The sequence below is a fragment of the Cervus canadensis genome, chromosome 22 (genome assembly GCF_019320065.1).
Source record: "Cervus canadensis isolate Bull #8, Minnesota chromosome 22, ASM1932006v1, whole genome shotgun sequence".
NCBI classification, from domain to species: domain Eukaryota; kingdom Metazoa; phylum Chordata; class Mammalia; order Artiodactyla; family Cervidae; genus Cervus; species Cervus canadensis.
This window is the reverse complement of record NC_057407.1, coordinates 12,532,061-12,543,837: the sequence shown is the minus strand read 5'-3', so window position 1 is coordinate 12,543,837 and position 11,777 is coordinate 12,532,061. Positions and strand designations below refer to the sequence as shown.

The 11,777-nt window shown below is 48.5% G+C and overlaps 1 protein-coding gene across 1 annotated transcript in view; it reads left to right on the top strand.

Annotated features, from left to right (window-relative positions):
- Positions 1-11,777, top strand: part of LOC122424582 (store-operated calcium entry regulator STIMATE) — a 56,213-nt gene continuing 44,436 nt past the window's right edge. The window contains exon 1 of the mRNA XM_043442550.1: positions 1-309. Coding sequence (XP_043298485.1) covers positions 150-309 — 160 coding nt within the window. The 5' untranslated portion in view covers positions 1-149. The remainder of the gene's footprint in view (positions 310-11,777) is intronic.

Here is an 11,777-nt window from a genome sequence, read left to right as displayed (position 1 = left end):
TTACGCGCGGCGCTGAGTCGGCCGCGGGGCTGAGGTACCGGCTCCCGGCTCGGACTTCGGGCTCTGGGCTCGGTGGCGCGGCCCCAGCAGGTTGGGAGGCCCGGCGGGCGGGCGGGCGGCGGCGCCCAGCGCCCCTCGCCAGGCCCGCTATGCAGGGCCCTGTCGGGAACTCGAGCCACTCACTGCCGGGAGGGCCGCCCTCCACAGTCGCGTCCGGAGCGGGCCGCTGCGAGAGCGGCGCGCTCATGCACAGTTTCGGCATCTTCCTGCAGGGGCTGCTCGGCGTCGTGGCCTTCAGCACGTTGATGCGTGAGTCTGGGACCCCCGCCCCTCCTGAGGCCTTGCGCCTCAAGCTTCTGGCCCACCGGCCTCAGGGAACCTCCTGTCTGAGGAGTTCAGGCCTTGGGCCCTTTGACGGAGGTTCCTGACTCGCGCGAGCCCAGGCTGGGCATTCCCAGACAACGGGGAGCTCTGACCCCAGACCCAGGGTCCTGAGTTCCTCACCTTATCGCGTCAGCCTCTAGTCAGGGGTCACTCCTGCTCCTCTCTTCACACCACGCACGCTTCTCTTCTGAGATGTCCCCCTGCAACCGTATCATCGCGAATTAAAGCTACCTCACTTGACAGCCTACGCCAGGACCCGCAGGTGGCATATTCCTTTCAGCCCCCTCTTCTCTTCTTAGCCTCCTCTTCACACTTTGAATCCGCATTCCCCAGTCTGATCCTGAGTTTTTTGTTTTTTCTTCACCTTTACGTCAGGATTTACTATCTCCCGTTTGCATGTAAATCCTATCCTGTCACCTTGCAATACCGGACTTGTTAGGTCTTGCGTTCCGTTCCCGGCACTGCCTACCCCCTCTCCCCTTCTCCCCGAGCCTAATTTTCCGTTTCGGTTGGAGCAGGACCCACCCAGACTGCCTTCTTCCCCGCATCTCATTTTTTCTCTCCTTTGCCTGAACGGGCTCACCTCTCTGTCCCAAGCTTTCCTAATCAAGTTGCATCTCAAGTCTCCCCTCCTCAAGTCTGTTCCCTTTCCCAGCCCACTTTTGTTTATGTTTCAAGTATTCTTCCTTTCTGTGAGACTTGGGCAACTTTAGAAACTTAATAGAGAAGCAGATTCAGAGGGTCTGAGGAGGTCTTAGAATTTCTGCGCTAAATCATCAGGGGCCCTTCCTGGAGCATTTCATGATGAGGAAGAAAGCACCAAATAGGCCCTCTGGAAAACCAGAAGTTCCAGCTTGTTGTCCTGTGTACCACTGGTGACGGCTTATGTTTCCTTAGTGCACGTCCTTCCTTTTATTAAAGTGATAGGAGGCCTGGTTCCCCTGTGATTGCATTTCAGGGAAGGGAAGAGTTATAACTATTTTTTACAGAGGTGTTAATTCCAAAATGACTTCTCAAAACTTCCCCACTGTACTCACGTGGGCAGAATGGGAAGTTCCTGCAAAAACTATGCTCCTTGGCATCTGGGAAGGAGCCTGCAGCCGTGTGTGTCTTGTAGAGTCCAGTTGCTGGAGTTGCAGCTTTGCTTGTTTATGATGCAGGCCTTCCTTATTTGGGTGAATTCTTCCAGGCGTTAAGTAACCCTGAAGAGGCTGTTCTTGGACACTACTTTTTTCTGGTTGCCTGACCTTCATAAGTCTAGCAGCAAGTCCTGGACTGTATATGTTTGCTACATTTTCTCTCCTTTTCAATCTCTAGTTGCCTTGCTATATTTTCCCTGCTGAACAAATACCCACTTGTTCCCACAGTAATAATATGTGACGACTTAGCCAAAATCAGCTGCTGACTTGAGTGCATGAACTGTATGTGTGTGTGTTCGAGACTGTGTGTGGGTCTGCGCTCCTCTCCCCACGTCTCTCCTCCAGCTGGACTTCTTTTCTGTCTAAAGGAACTCCAGGCTTAGGTTTGGTCCCTAACCTAAGATTTCTTAGCATGGCCTTGGCTGTTTTCATGGGTTTGATTGATACTAATGGCCCGACTTATTCCCTGGGGTTTGATACTTGGGATTCAGAGAGGGAAATGTGATTATGACAGGGCACAGTTGCTCACAGCTGAGAAGTGTGCCAGGTTGAAAGTTCAGAGTGACAGTGCTGGCCCTTTGAGTCTTCAGGGACACAAACACTTCTGTACTTAATATTCGGTGTGAGCACAAGTGCAAATCTCACTGTGGTTGGTATATTCCGAATGCAAAGGCAGGACTAGAAGTAGGGTTTTTTTTGCTCAGTGTAAGCTAGACATGGAGGAACTTTGTGGCAATGGGTAGTAGGTCTTGGGACAATGATGAGTAGGGGTGATGGGGAGAAGAGTTGAAAAGGCTCGAGCTATGACTGCCCAGGACACAGGCATGGTCATGAATCGAGAGCCTTTTTCCCCCCACCGAGAAACAGACAGCAGGCCAAGGAGAGTCCCACTGGCCAGGACCAGTCCAGAGAAGTACTTTTCTTCTCTTTTAAACTTGTTGGTTCTAATGAAGTAGAACTGTAGGGCTTTTCCATTTTGCAGAGCTGGTAAGAGGAGACGTCATTTAGAAGCTGCTTTACATTTTGAAATGAACTTTGCTGGGGAAAAGGAAGGGGAAAGAGTTGGTCTCAAGGAAGTTTTCCTGCTTGGGTTTGGCTGTCTTCCTGGTCACAGGACCTGTTCCTCAATCTGGCACAGCTGCTGTCAGGAATGCCAGGCTCCCACTACAAGACTGCTCATCTTGTAACCCTTTGAGGGAGGTCTGGGTTTGTTGAGATGACGCCACTTCATTCTTTATCAATTTCATTCTTAGTTTCTTAAGCATATTTCATCTCTCTTTTTTGGAGGGAGGGGGGCACCATTCAGCATGTGGGATCCTAGTTACCTGAACAGGGATGAAACCTGTGCCCTCTGCAGTGAAAGGGCAGAGTTCCAACCACTGGGCCATCCAGGAAGTCCCCAAGCAAATTTTTAATACCAGTCGTCTCTCTTGAGCAGTGAAACTGACAGCCCCTGTCCTCTTTGGAATCCAGTCGTTTTCCTTCCAGTGCTTTCCTCCTGTGTGGTGAACTCAGACACTTCTGACAACTTCCCAGTTTTGAGGGCTGGCGCTATTCTGTTTTCCTGTTGGATCAGCTATGTTCTATAGGATGGACCCATTTCTCTGCTAGACAGGCCATATACAGTATGGTTGCCTGACCTTTGTAAGTCTTGCAACAAATCTTGGACTGTATATTTTTGCTACTTTTTCTCTCCTTTTCAGTCTCTAGTTGCCTTGCTGCAACATTTTCAATCCCTTCACATCCTGACTTCAGTGAACCGTCAGACCACTGTTTCTGTGTTTGTTTTTCTATCCCCCACATCACTTTTTTTCTCCATTTACAGCTTGCTGTGTTTTTTACCTGAAGGAACACCCTCTTATATCTCAAGAGAGGATTTTTGATTCTCATGGGGATTTCTCATCCTGATGCTTGGCTCACTGTGTAGGGCTTTTCAGACGTCTCAGGCCAGGCAGTTGGGAGTTGATGTGATAGTTGATATGTATAGCTGATTCTTTAAGCTACATAAACATACAAGCCACCATCCACAGGCGTGTGCCAGCATCAGCATCCCCTTGTTCAGGTGGTGAGCTTTCCAGAGGCTTCAGCTAAGGTACCTTCTGTGTACAAGGAAAGCCCAGCAAACTCAGAGACAAGCTTTTATAGGGCCTTCCCCCTCTGGGTTTTCTGAAGTGTTTCTGAAATGCATTGGGTGTAGAAGTAGAAGGAATTGCTTTAAACGAGGGACCTTTGCCATGCTCTACCTGCCAAGCAGTTCCTCTTGTTTTGGTGACTTTATCTGTGGTCTGTGATTTAATTAAGTCACAGCAGAGCAGAGCTGAGCAGTTCTGGGGCTGCCTTGTGTGTTCCAGCCCAAGCGAGTGGCCCAGCCATCAGCCGAAGGTCATTATTGACCAATGTGTATGTTGGCGCTAGGATTATTTACTCTCAGGACCTGTAAATGCAAAGCACACTCAACCCTCCTTCACCGTGCACCATCAGAATCCTGGCTGAAGTGTAGACAGGATTGCCCTTTTAAAAAAAGCATTTATAGAGTTTGGATAAACCTACCTTCTTATTTTCATGTGACAGATTTTGGCACTAGCCAGTTAGGAGAAGGTGTCAGTGTTTTATGAGAACACTGCTCACATTGAGAAATGATAGCTTTTTTCCTGAGGTCCAAAGTAACATCACAGACTAGTCTACCCAGCTTTGAAATCTTGATCTCACATGAGAGTCCCTGCTATTTTGTCAAGCAGTGAGCTGGCCCCCCTGAGTGTTCTGTATAGATATATGCATGTTGGGACAGCCTTTCCTGGGATCACCCCTCCCCACCTCTTTCCAATATTTATCTTAAAAAATGTCAAATATACGGAAAAGACAATAATACAGTGAATGCATATCTGCCCCCCACCTAGATTCAGAAATTGTTCACCTTTTGCCACATTTACTTTATCTCTTTATACTTTTTTGGGAAGAACGGGGTGATACATTTAGAGATAACTTGCAGCCAGCATCACACTTTATCCCTAAAAACTTCAGTTGAGTCTCCTAAAAATAAGGACAGTTGCCTTCATAACCACAGTTTCATGATCACACCTATGAAAATTTATAACCCTGCAAGATCATCTAATAGCCAGTCTGTATTCACACAAACACACAAAATTCCTCCATTGTCACAGGTCTCTAATAGCTGGGATTTTTGCAAAAACTCTGACCTGATCAAGATCCACACATTGCATCTGATTATGTTTTGGGTTTTTTTTGTTTGTTTTTTTTTTAATATTCATTTATTTGGCTGCCGGCTTAGTTGCTCCAAGGCATGTAGAATCTTAGTTCCCTTACCAGAGATTGAACCCATGTCCCTTGCATTGCAAGGTGGATTCTTAACCACTTGACCACCAGTGAAGTCCCTGGTTATGATTTTAAGTCACTTTTAGGCTGAAAGAATCTCCCCTACATGTGCATGCGTGCACACACACAAACACAGAGTTTTCCGTTGTTGTTGTTTACTGACATTGCCTTTGGAAGAGTCCTGGCCAGTTGTTGTGTATGGCGCCCCATCTTCTGGAGTTGTCTGGGTGTTACCTCGTTGAGGTGTTTGGGTGGTTTCCTGGACCCCTGTGTTTCCTGAGTTTGGTGTGATGGAGCCATTAGATTGCGATGACTTTTCTTTATAGCAAGAACACTGTGTGAGCAGTGCTGTGTGCTTCGTGTTACATGGCACCAGGCAACACATGACATCAGGCTATCCCATGGTTAGTGACAAGGTCAGTTACTGGGCATAGAGGGCGTGTGTCTAGCTTCCTCCTTTGTAGGGTACATTGTCCCCTTTGCAGTTAGTATATTATCTCTATGGTGGTAACTCTTAGAGATCTTGTGAATATCCTGTTCCCTGGTCACTTCACTTCTGGTAAAATAATGAAATTCAGTGATGGCTGGAATGGACCTGGAGCTCATGTGTGAAGGTGCCATCTCTGGGCCTGTCACCCAACACGCTCTAGATAATGTCGCTCTCTGTCCCCCCTCCCCCACACCTGGAGTGCCAGCCAAGGCACAGGAAGAGCATTCTGTCACAGGCTGGTATTGTATCCAAGGGGGAAAAACGTGTGGCCAACATTAGCATGGAGGAAGATGAGGGGTTCTTTTGAGGGGGGGGTCATTATTTTTAGGAAGTTTTTGGTTTTCTAAATGCTGATTCATCTGGTAGCATTTATCAATAATGGTGATCTCCTTTTTAAAAATTATTTATTTATTTGTGGCTGTGCTGGGTCTGCGTTGCTGTGTGGGCTTTTCTGTAGTTGCAGGAAGCAGGGGTTATTCTAGTTGTGGTGCTTATGCTTCTCATTGCCGTGGCTTCTCTTGTTGCAGAGCCTGGGCTCTAGGGAGCATGGGCTTCAGTCATTGTGACACATGGGCTCAATAGTTTCGGCTCCCGGACTCTGGAGCACAGGCTCAGTAGTTGTGGCACACCAGCTTAGTTGCTCCGAGGTATGTATGATCTTCCCAGACATGGGATCCAGCCCGTGTCCCCTGCCTTGACAGGCATATTCTTTACCATTGAGCCACCAGGGAAGCCCTATTCCTTTATTTATAATGAAACTTCACCAATTTGGAATAAATTCAGGGCCAAAGGGAGTTGTCTGAATTAGGGGATAATCTGAGTTGTAATGAAATGGATCTTTTTAGCCTTTTAAATACCTCTGTTTTTCATGTTGTCCTATAGGGGATTGTCAAGCTTCTACTGCTTTAATGAGCTGTTTAAAATCCTTTGCATTTAGTACTTCCATGAAGTCTTCTGTTGAAGAAATTTTACAAATGGTTAAAAATAGCAGGATCCCTGGCTCTGGAATCCATCTGACCTGGCTTTCATGCCTGCCTCTGCCACATACTGCCCTTGAAGTGAAAAAGTGAAAGTGGCTTAGTCTTGTCCGACTCTTTGCTACCCCATGGACTGTACATTCCATGGAATTCTCCAGGCCAGGATACTGGAGTGGGTAGCCTTTCCCTTGTCCAGGGGATCTTCCCAAACCAGGGATCGAACCCAGATCTCCCACGTTGCAGGCAGATTCTTTACCAGCTGAGCCACAGGGGAAGCCTAAGAATACCGGAGTGGGTAGCCTATCCCTTCTGCAGCGGTCTTTCCCAACCCAGGAATCAAACTGGGGTCTCCCGCGTTGCAGGTGGAGTCTTTACCAACTGAGCTACCAGGGAACCTTGTGGCTCAGCTGGTAAAGAATCCGCCTGCAGTGAGGGAGACCTGGGTTTGATCCCTGGAATCTCCTGTCTGCAGGATTCTCTTCTTTTAGTCTGTCTTTATGGGCTTCCCTGATAGCTCAGTTGGTAAAGAATCCGCCTGCAATGCAGGAGACCTGGGTTCGATCCCTGAGTTGGGAAGATCCCCGGAGAAGGGAAAGGCTACCCACTCGAGTATTCTGGCCTGGGTTGCAAAGAGTTGGACATGACTGAGTGACTCATTTTCACTGCCCTTGAGCAGCCCACATATATCTCGAAGCTTTGGTTTCTTCCCCAGCAAGATGGGATGGATGATTTTTCTGGGACTGTGGGGATTAGAAAGAGTGTGTGTAAGGAAGCTGGATCGGTGTCAGGCACTGTTGGGCCCTTCATAGTGGGACGGGGTGTCATAATCCTCATTGTTATTACAGTGTTCTCATTCAGAGTTCAGTTAAGAACATCTCACAAGTGCTGAAGTAACTTGTTTTCTGAATCAGGTTAAACAATTTCCTTTCTGTCTTGTTTACTCAACATCTTTACCTTTAGCCCTCTTTTAAACGGTGTGAAGTCAGGTTAGCCAAAAAGTTCATTCAGGTTTTCCTGTAAGAGCATACAGAAAAACCTGAACAAACTTTTAGTAGTAAAACCTGAATGAACCAGTAGTAAAAAATTGTAACCCAGCCAGCACAGTGACTGCTCATTCCAAGTTAGCGTGCATCCAGACTGGGTAGCTTTGGTATAAGTAATAATCTCCTTCCTTCTTTTCTTGAGTTTTTGCCTGCAGAGTCTCACGTGGGCCGTGAGTGGGCAATGGGTGGACTGGGGCAGCCCATTTACAGGTGACAAGGTCAGAGTTCCTGACTTCATCGCCCAGGTCTTGTGGTAGCAGGTGGTGGCGCTGGCCGCTGGAGCCTGCATTTCTGCAGTTGGTTCTTTGCTGAGTCCCTAGTGTGCTGTCTTTTGTGCTCAGCTCTTGATGTGCTGCACGGGAACCTTGGTTGTTTTTCCTTTGCAACCAAGGAGAGTGAGCAGGTGTAGTGTGTAGCACTGGGCCCCTGTCCATAGGTGCAGAGCTGAGATGTGAGCCAGGTCCCTCAGGCCCCAGTAGTTCTCAGCCACTTCCCCTGCCCTCTTTACACAGGCACGCTTCTGATTACTCTCTTTCCCTGTCTACTTCACCTCATTCTTTTTTCCTGGTGGGATAATTCCGAGTTTCTTTCTTAATAATTCTTCTTAATGTCCAGAGTATTATATGGAACTTCAGACGGTTGTGGCTGTTGATAACATTAAGCATGTAAATTTGAAATGACCTACCAGTCCTTTCATGTATGTTTGAGTTACATCTTAGGTTTGCTTTTCTGGCCTGGGCCTTTGTGAAGGGTTTTCCTCGCTGTGCTGGGATGATGAGCCCACCCTGGGACCAGGGTCTAGTGTCTGAGGCACAGCCTCCTGGGGCCCCAGGGGAGGCATACATGAGTCCATTCTGTGACTGGTGAGGAGGGATTTCCAGGGCCGTTGGTGATTTCAGGTAACCTCAAGTTTTCACAGAATTTGTTTTCCTGGTGCTGTATGACTATAGGGAGACTAGTTAGTAATCCTAAGAGTTGGAGATGACCCTTAAGAGTTATCCTTTTCTTCATGTGTGTGTAGAAGTGGTCTGTACACCTGTTTTAGTTCATGCCACTGCTCAGAAGTTATCTATCTAACCCAGGGTTTTTCAACTTGACACCACTGACATCTTGTGCCAGGTAATTCTTGGTTTGGGGGGCTGGCCTCTGCATTGTAGGATGTTTAACAGCATCTCCAGCCTCAATACACTGGATGCCAGTAGCTCCCCCACCGCCACCCCACTGACCCGTGGGGTTGAGATTGCCCCTGTTAAGAACTACATTTGTTCAGTTTGTGGACTACTCAGCAGACTCTCTGTGGGCCGTAGTAGAATGGATCTGTTAAATAAAGACCTGGGTGCCAGGCATGTTGTTGGTTGCTGCCTTGACAAAGAAGAGCTGAGACCTAGTCCTCTGTCCCTGAGGGGCTCACAGCTGGAGTGGACTGCGGGAGCCCTCGTAGGTCATCCCAGTGCAGTGTGAAGAGGGCTGCTGACGTTTGAACAGACTTGAGGGATGAGAGCTTCTGCCAGGAGACCTTGGGAAGTGACCCTGAGGAAGACCTGCTTGGTCCCAACACTGGAGGTGAAGGAGATGTGAGGGGCTCTGGATCCAGAGGGAATGGTGAGAACAAGGTCCAGATAGGAGATCATGGGCATGGCCATCGGTTCTGGAGGCTGGAGATAGTGGGGGCAGAGGCTCCCAGAAAAAGAGGCAGTGTGTTTGGAGGAGAGCTGCCTTTTTTTTCCATTTTCAGGCCTATTTTCTACAGCTTACACTTAAAAAGGGTGGTGAATTAAATCATTGGGTGGCAAGTCAGGTTCTGCATTTACCTCAGGCTCCTTTTGGATTGTTTCTTTGAGAACCTTTAGAGCAGTTTCATCACATTCCTTTTAGATCTCATGGGGTCTCCCCAGGGAAGGTCTGCTCTTTGTGTCTTTGGGGCTGTAGGAGAAGAAACAGGACCCAGTGACCTTCTCCCACCCCTGTGTCCTATTGGCAATGCCTCCTGAGATAGCTGTTATGATGATGTGGGCAGACCTGCTGGGCCTGCTCGGTGCCAGCCATCGTGAATTAACCCAGTTAGTCCTCACAGTCATCTTGAGAGGTGGGTGTTGATGTTGTCTCCATCTCATAGGTAAGGAAACTGAGTCACTGGGAGGTTAAGTAACCTGCCCAAGGTCACACAGCCTGTGAGTGGTAGAGGCAGGCCGTGTGGCTCTGGAGACACTGCTTTCACCTAATAAGGGAAACAGTTCCTTATTGGTAACTGGCTTCTGTAGACTGTCCGCTGCACTCCACACAGATAGACACAGTGGGACGCTTCACCCCTGGATTTTTGGTTCAGGCTCAGTTGTGGACAGCTGTCAGGTGTGGTCTCAGAGACCCAGAGGGTAGGCCAATCCTGGGAACTTCTAGCCCCTCTGAGTGAGGCCCCAGGCTGTGGTGATGTTAGGCTTTGCTAACGAACCTCTCCTATGAGTTTCCATCCTCAGTACATGCTGGAACTCCTGCACTAGTGCAGTGGGATTGCCAGCCCCTGAAATCACCTGCTTGCCTATTAGGAAAAGGCTTCTCACCAGAGTTACTGTAGCCCCGTCGATGCAACACGGCCTCCCCTGTGTTTCCTTTGATTTAGAGCATCCTCTTCATTCTAAAGGGTATCTTGCTATAGTCGGGTTCCACTCAAGCTGCTTTTCTGGTGAAGGAGGCAGGAGCTGGCGAGGCTCAGCATCCCCCAGGGTGTGGTGTCACTTAGGGCCTCGGCGGAGGAAGGGTTGCTCAGGTGGCTGGGTTGCTCACCTAGCGTTTTCTTGGCTCTAAAATTGCTTTTAAAGACTTGATGTTGAGCGTTTGTGGCTTTTGCTATTAACAACAAGTGATAGGTGTCAAGAACTCTAATGCCTTTTCTCTATTTTTCTCTCTCATGGACCAAGTTGTATGCACAGTCAGTTGGGACACATGTGTTTTTTACATGTTCAGCTTCCTCAAAATGCTTTACCCCCCACCTCCCAGTCCCAGCTTATATTCTAGTCCATGGACTTATCCAACCTCTTAGCTCATCAGTGTTCTTCACAGGCTTTTCTGTTTTCTTAGAAGTTTTTCCCTTAATAACATGAAAATGACATAGAGAGATGAGGTGGTCACAACACTTGGATTAAATGACAGAAGCCAGGCTGCAGTCCTGCAGGAAGAGATGAACCTTGACAGCGTACACGCACCTCTTGCCAACCCCACACGCACTGGGAGCGTCTTGGCCCAGGTGGGCTCAGAGCATGAGCACAGGTTTTCTATCTGGGTAGCAAGTTTGGGCCTAAAGTATTTGTAAGTGGCTCCATCGAGGTCACGCATGGAGTGGAGACTCACTCATTGCTCCCTTGAATGCCTTGCAGCACAAATGTGCTGCTCCTGCCTGCCATGCCTTTGCTTCTGTGGTTTCCAGGTAGCAGTCTTGAGGACCGCAGATCTGCTATTTCCAGCTCTGCTGCCCCCTCTGGCTGGTGTCCTGAAGACACAGTGTAGGGAGACGTAAACGGATGTGTTTTTTTCTGGCAAGAGGCCTGCTTTTATAATTTTGTCCCCAAATTCTCTGTGAGACATCTCATCAGTTACGAGCAAAAGAAAATTCCAATTCTGTTACCTGAAATTAGAGTAAACAGGAATGTTCAATTGCCCCTCAGTTGGCTTAGCAGATTACATACTGATTTGTTTTTCTCAACGTGTGTTTAGGTAAATAATTTGCTAATACGCCAAATAGGTCAGATTCTCCGAGGAAATGTCCAACAAGCACTGTAGTCTTGCTAAGGACCTGCCTGAGTTCAAGGGCCACTGCTGCGGATGGAACAGTGTCCTGCGTGCAGCTGTTTTATAGTTCTCCCAGCAATGGAGCTTCTCAGGCCCGGCCAGCATGGACGTGGCTCAGGTTGAATTTTGGTCGGTGGTGATGTGAGGGTGAGGAGAGCTGGGGCCAGGGGCCACTGTCTGACCCTGTTCAAAGCAGGTGAACCATTGAACCATACCAGGAACTCCTGGAGTCTTGCTCCCACTGGCCATGGCTGCCAGTGGTGGTATACAGTGGGTCCTCCTTTGCCTGGGACTAAGGTAACACCTTGAAGGACAGCCAGGCTCCTGGACCTGTTTCCCCATCTTTGTTTTCTGAGCTCTTCCTGTGCTGCAGACATTCCAGCTATCACTGTCTGCACTGTAGTCCAGGCCAAGGAGCACAGCCGTGATACCAAACACTGGGCTGCAGCAAGATGCCACCTGCTGCTCTTCTCTCAGCCCCCACACCTGCCAGACCCGGTCCTGCCTCCTCCCCTTACCCACAGTCCTCTTTCCCCTAAATGCTTTTCTCCTTCCTCCCACCTTGCCACGTTCTCTGCATCTTCTAATAGGTGCTCCCTGACCTTAGCCCATACTGCTCTCCTTTGAA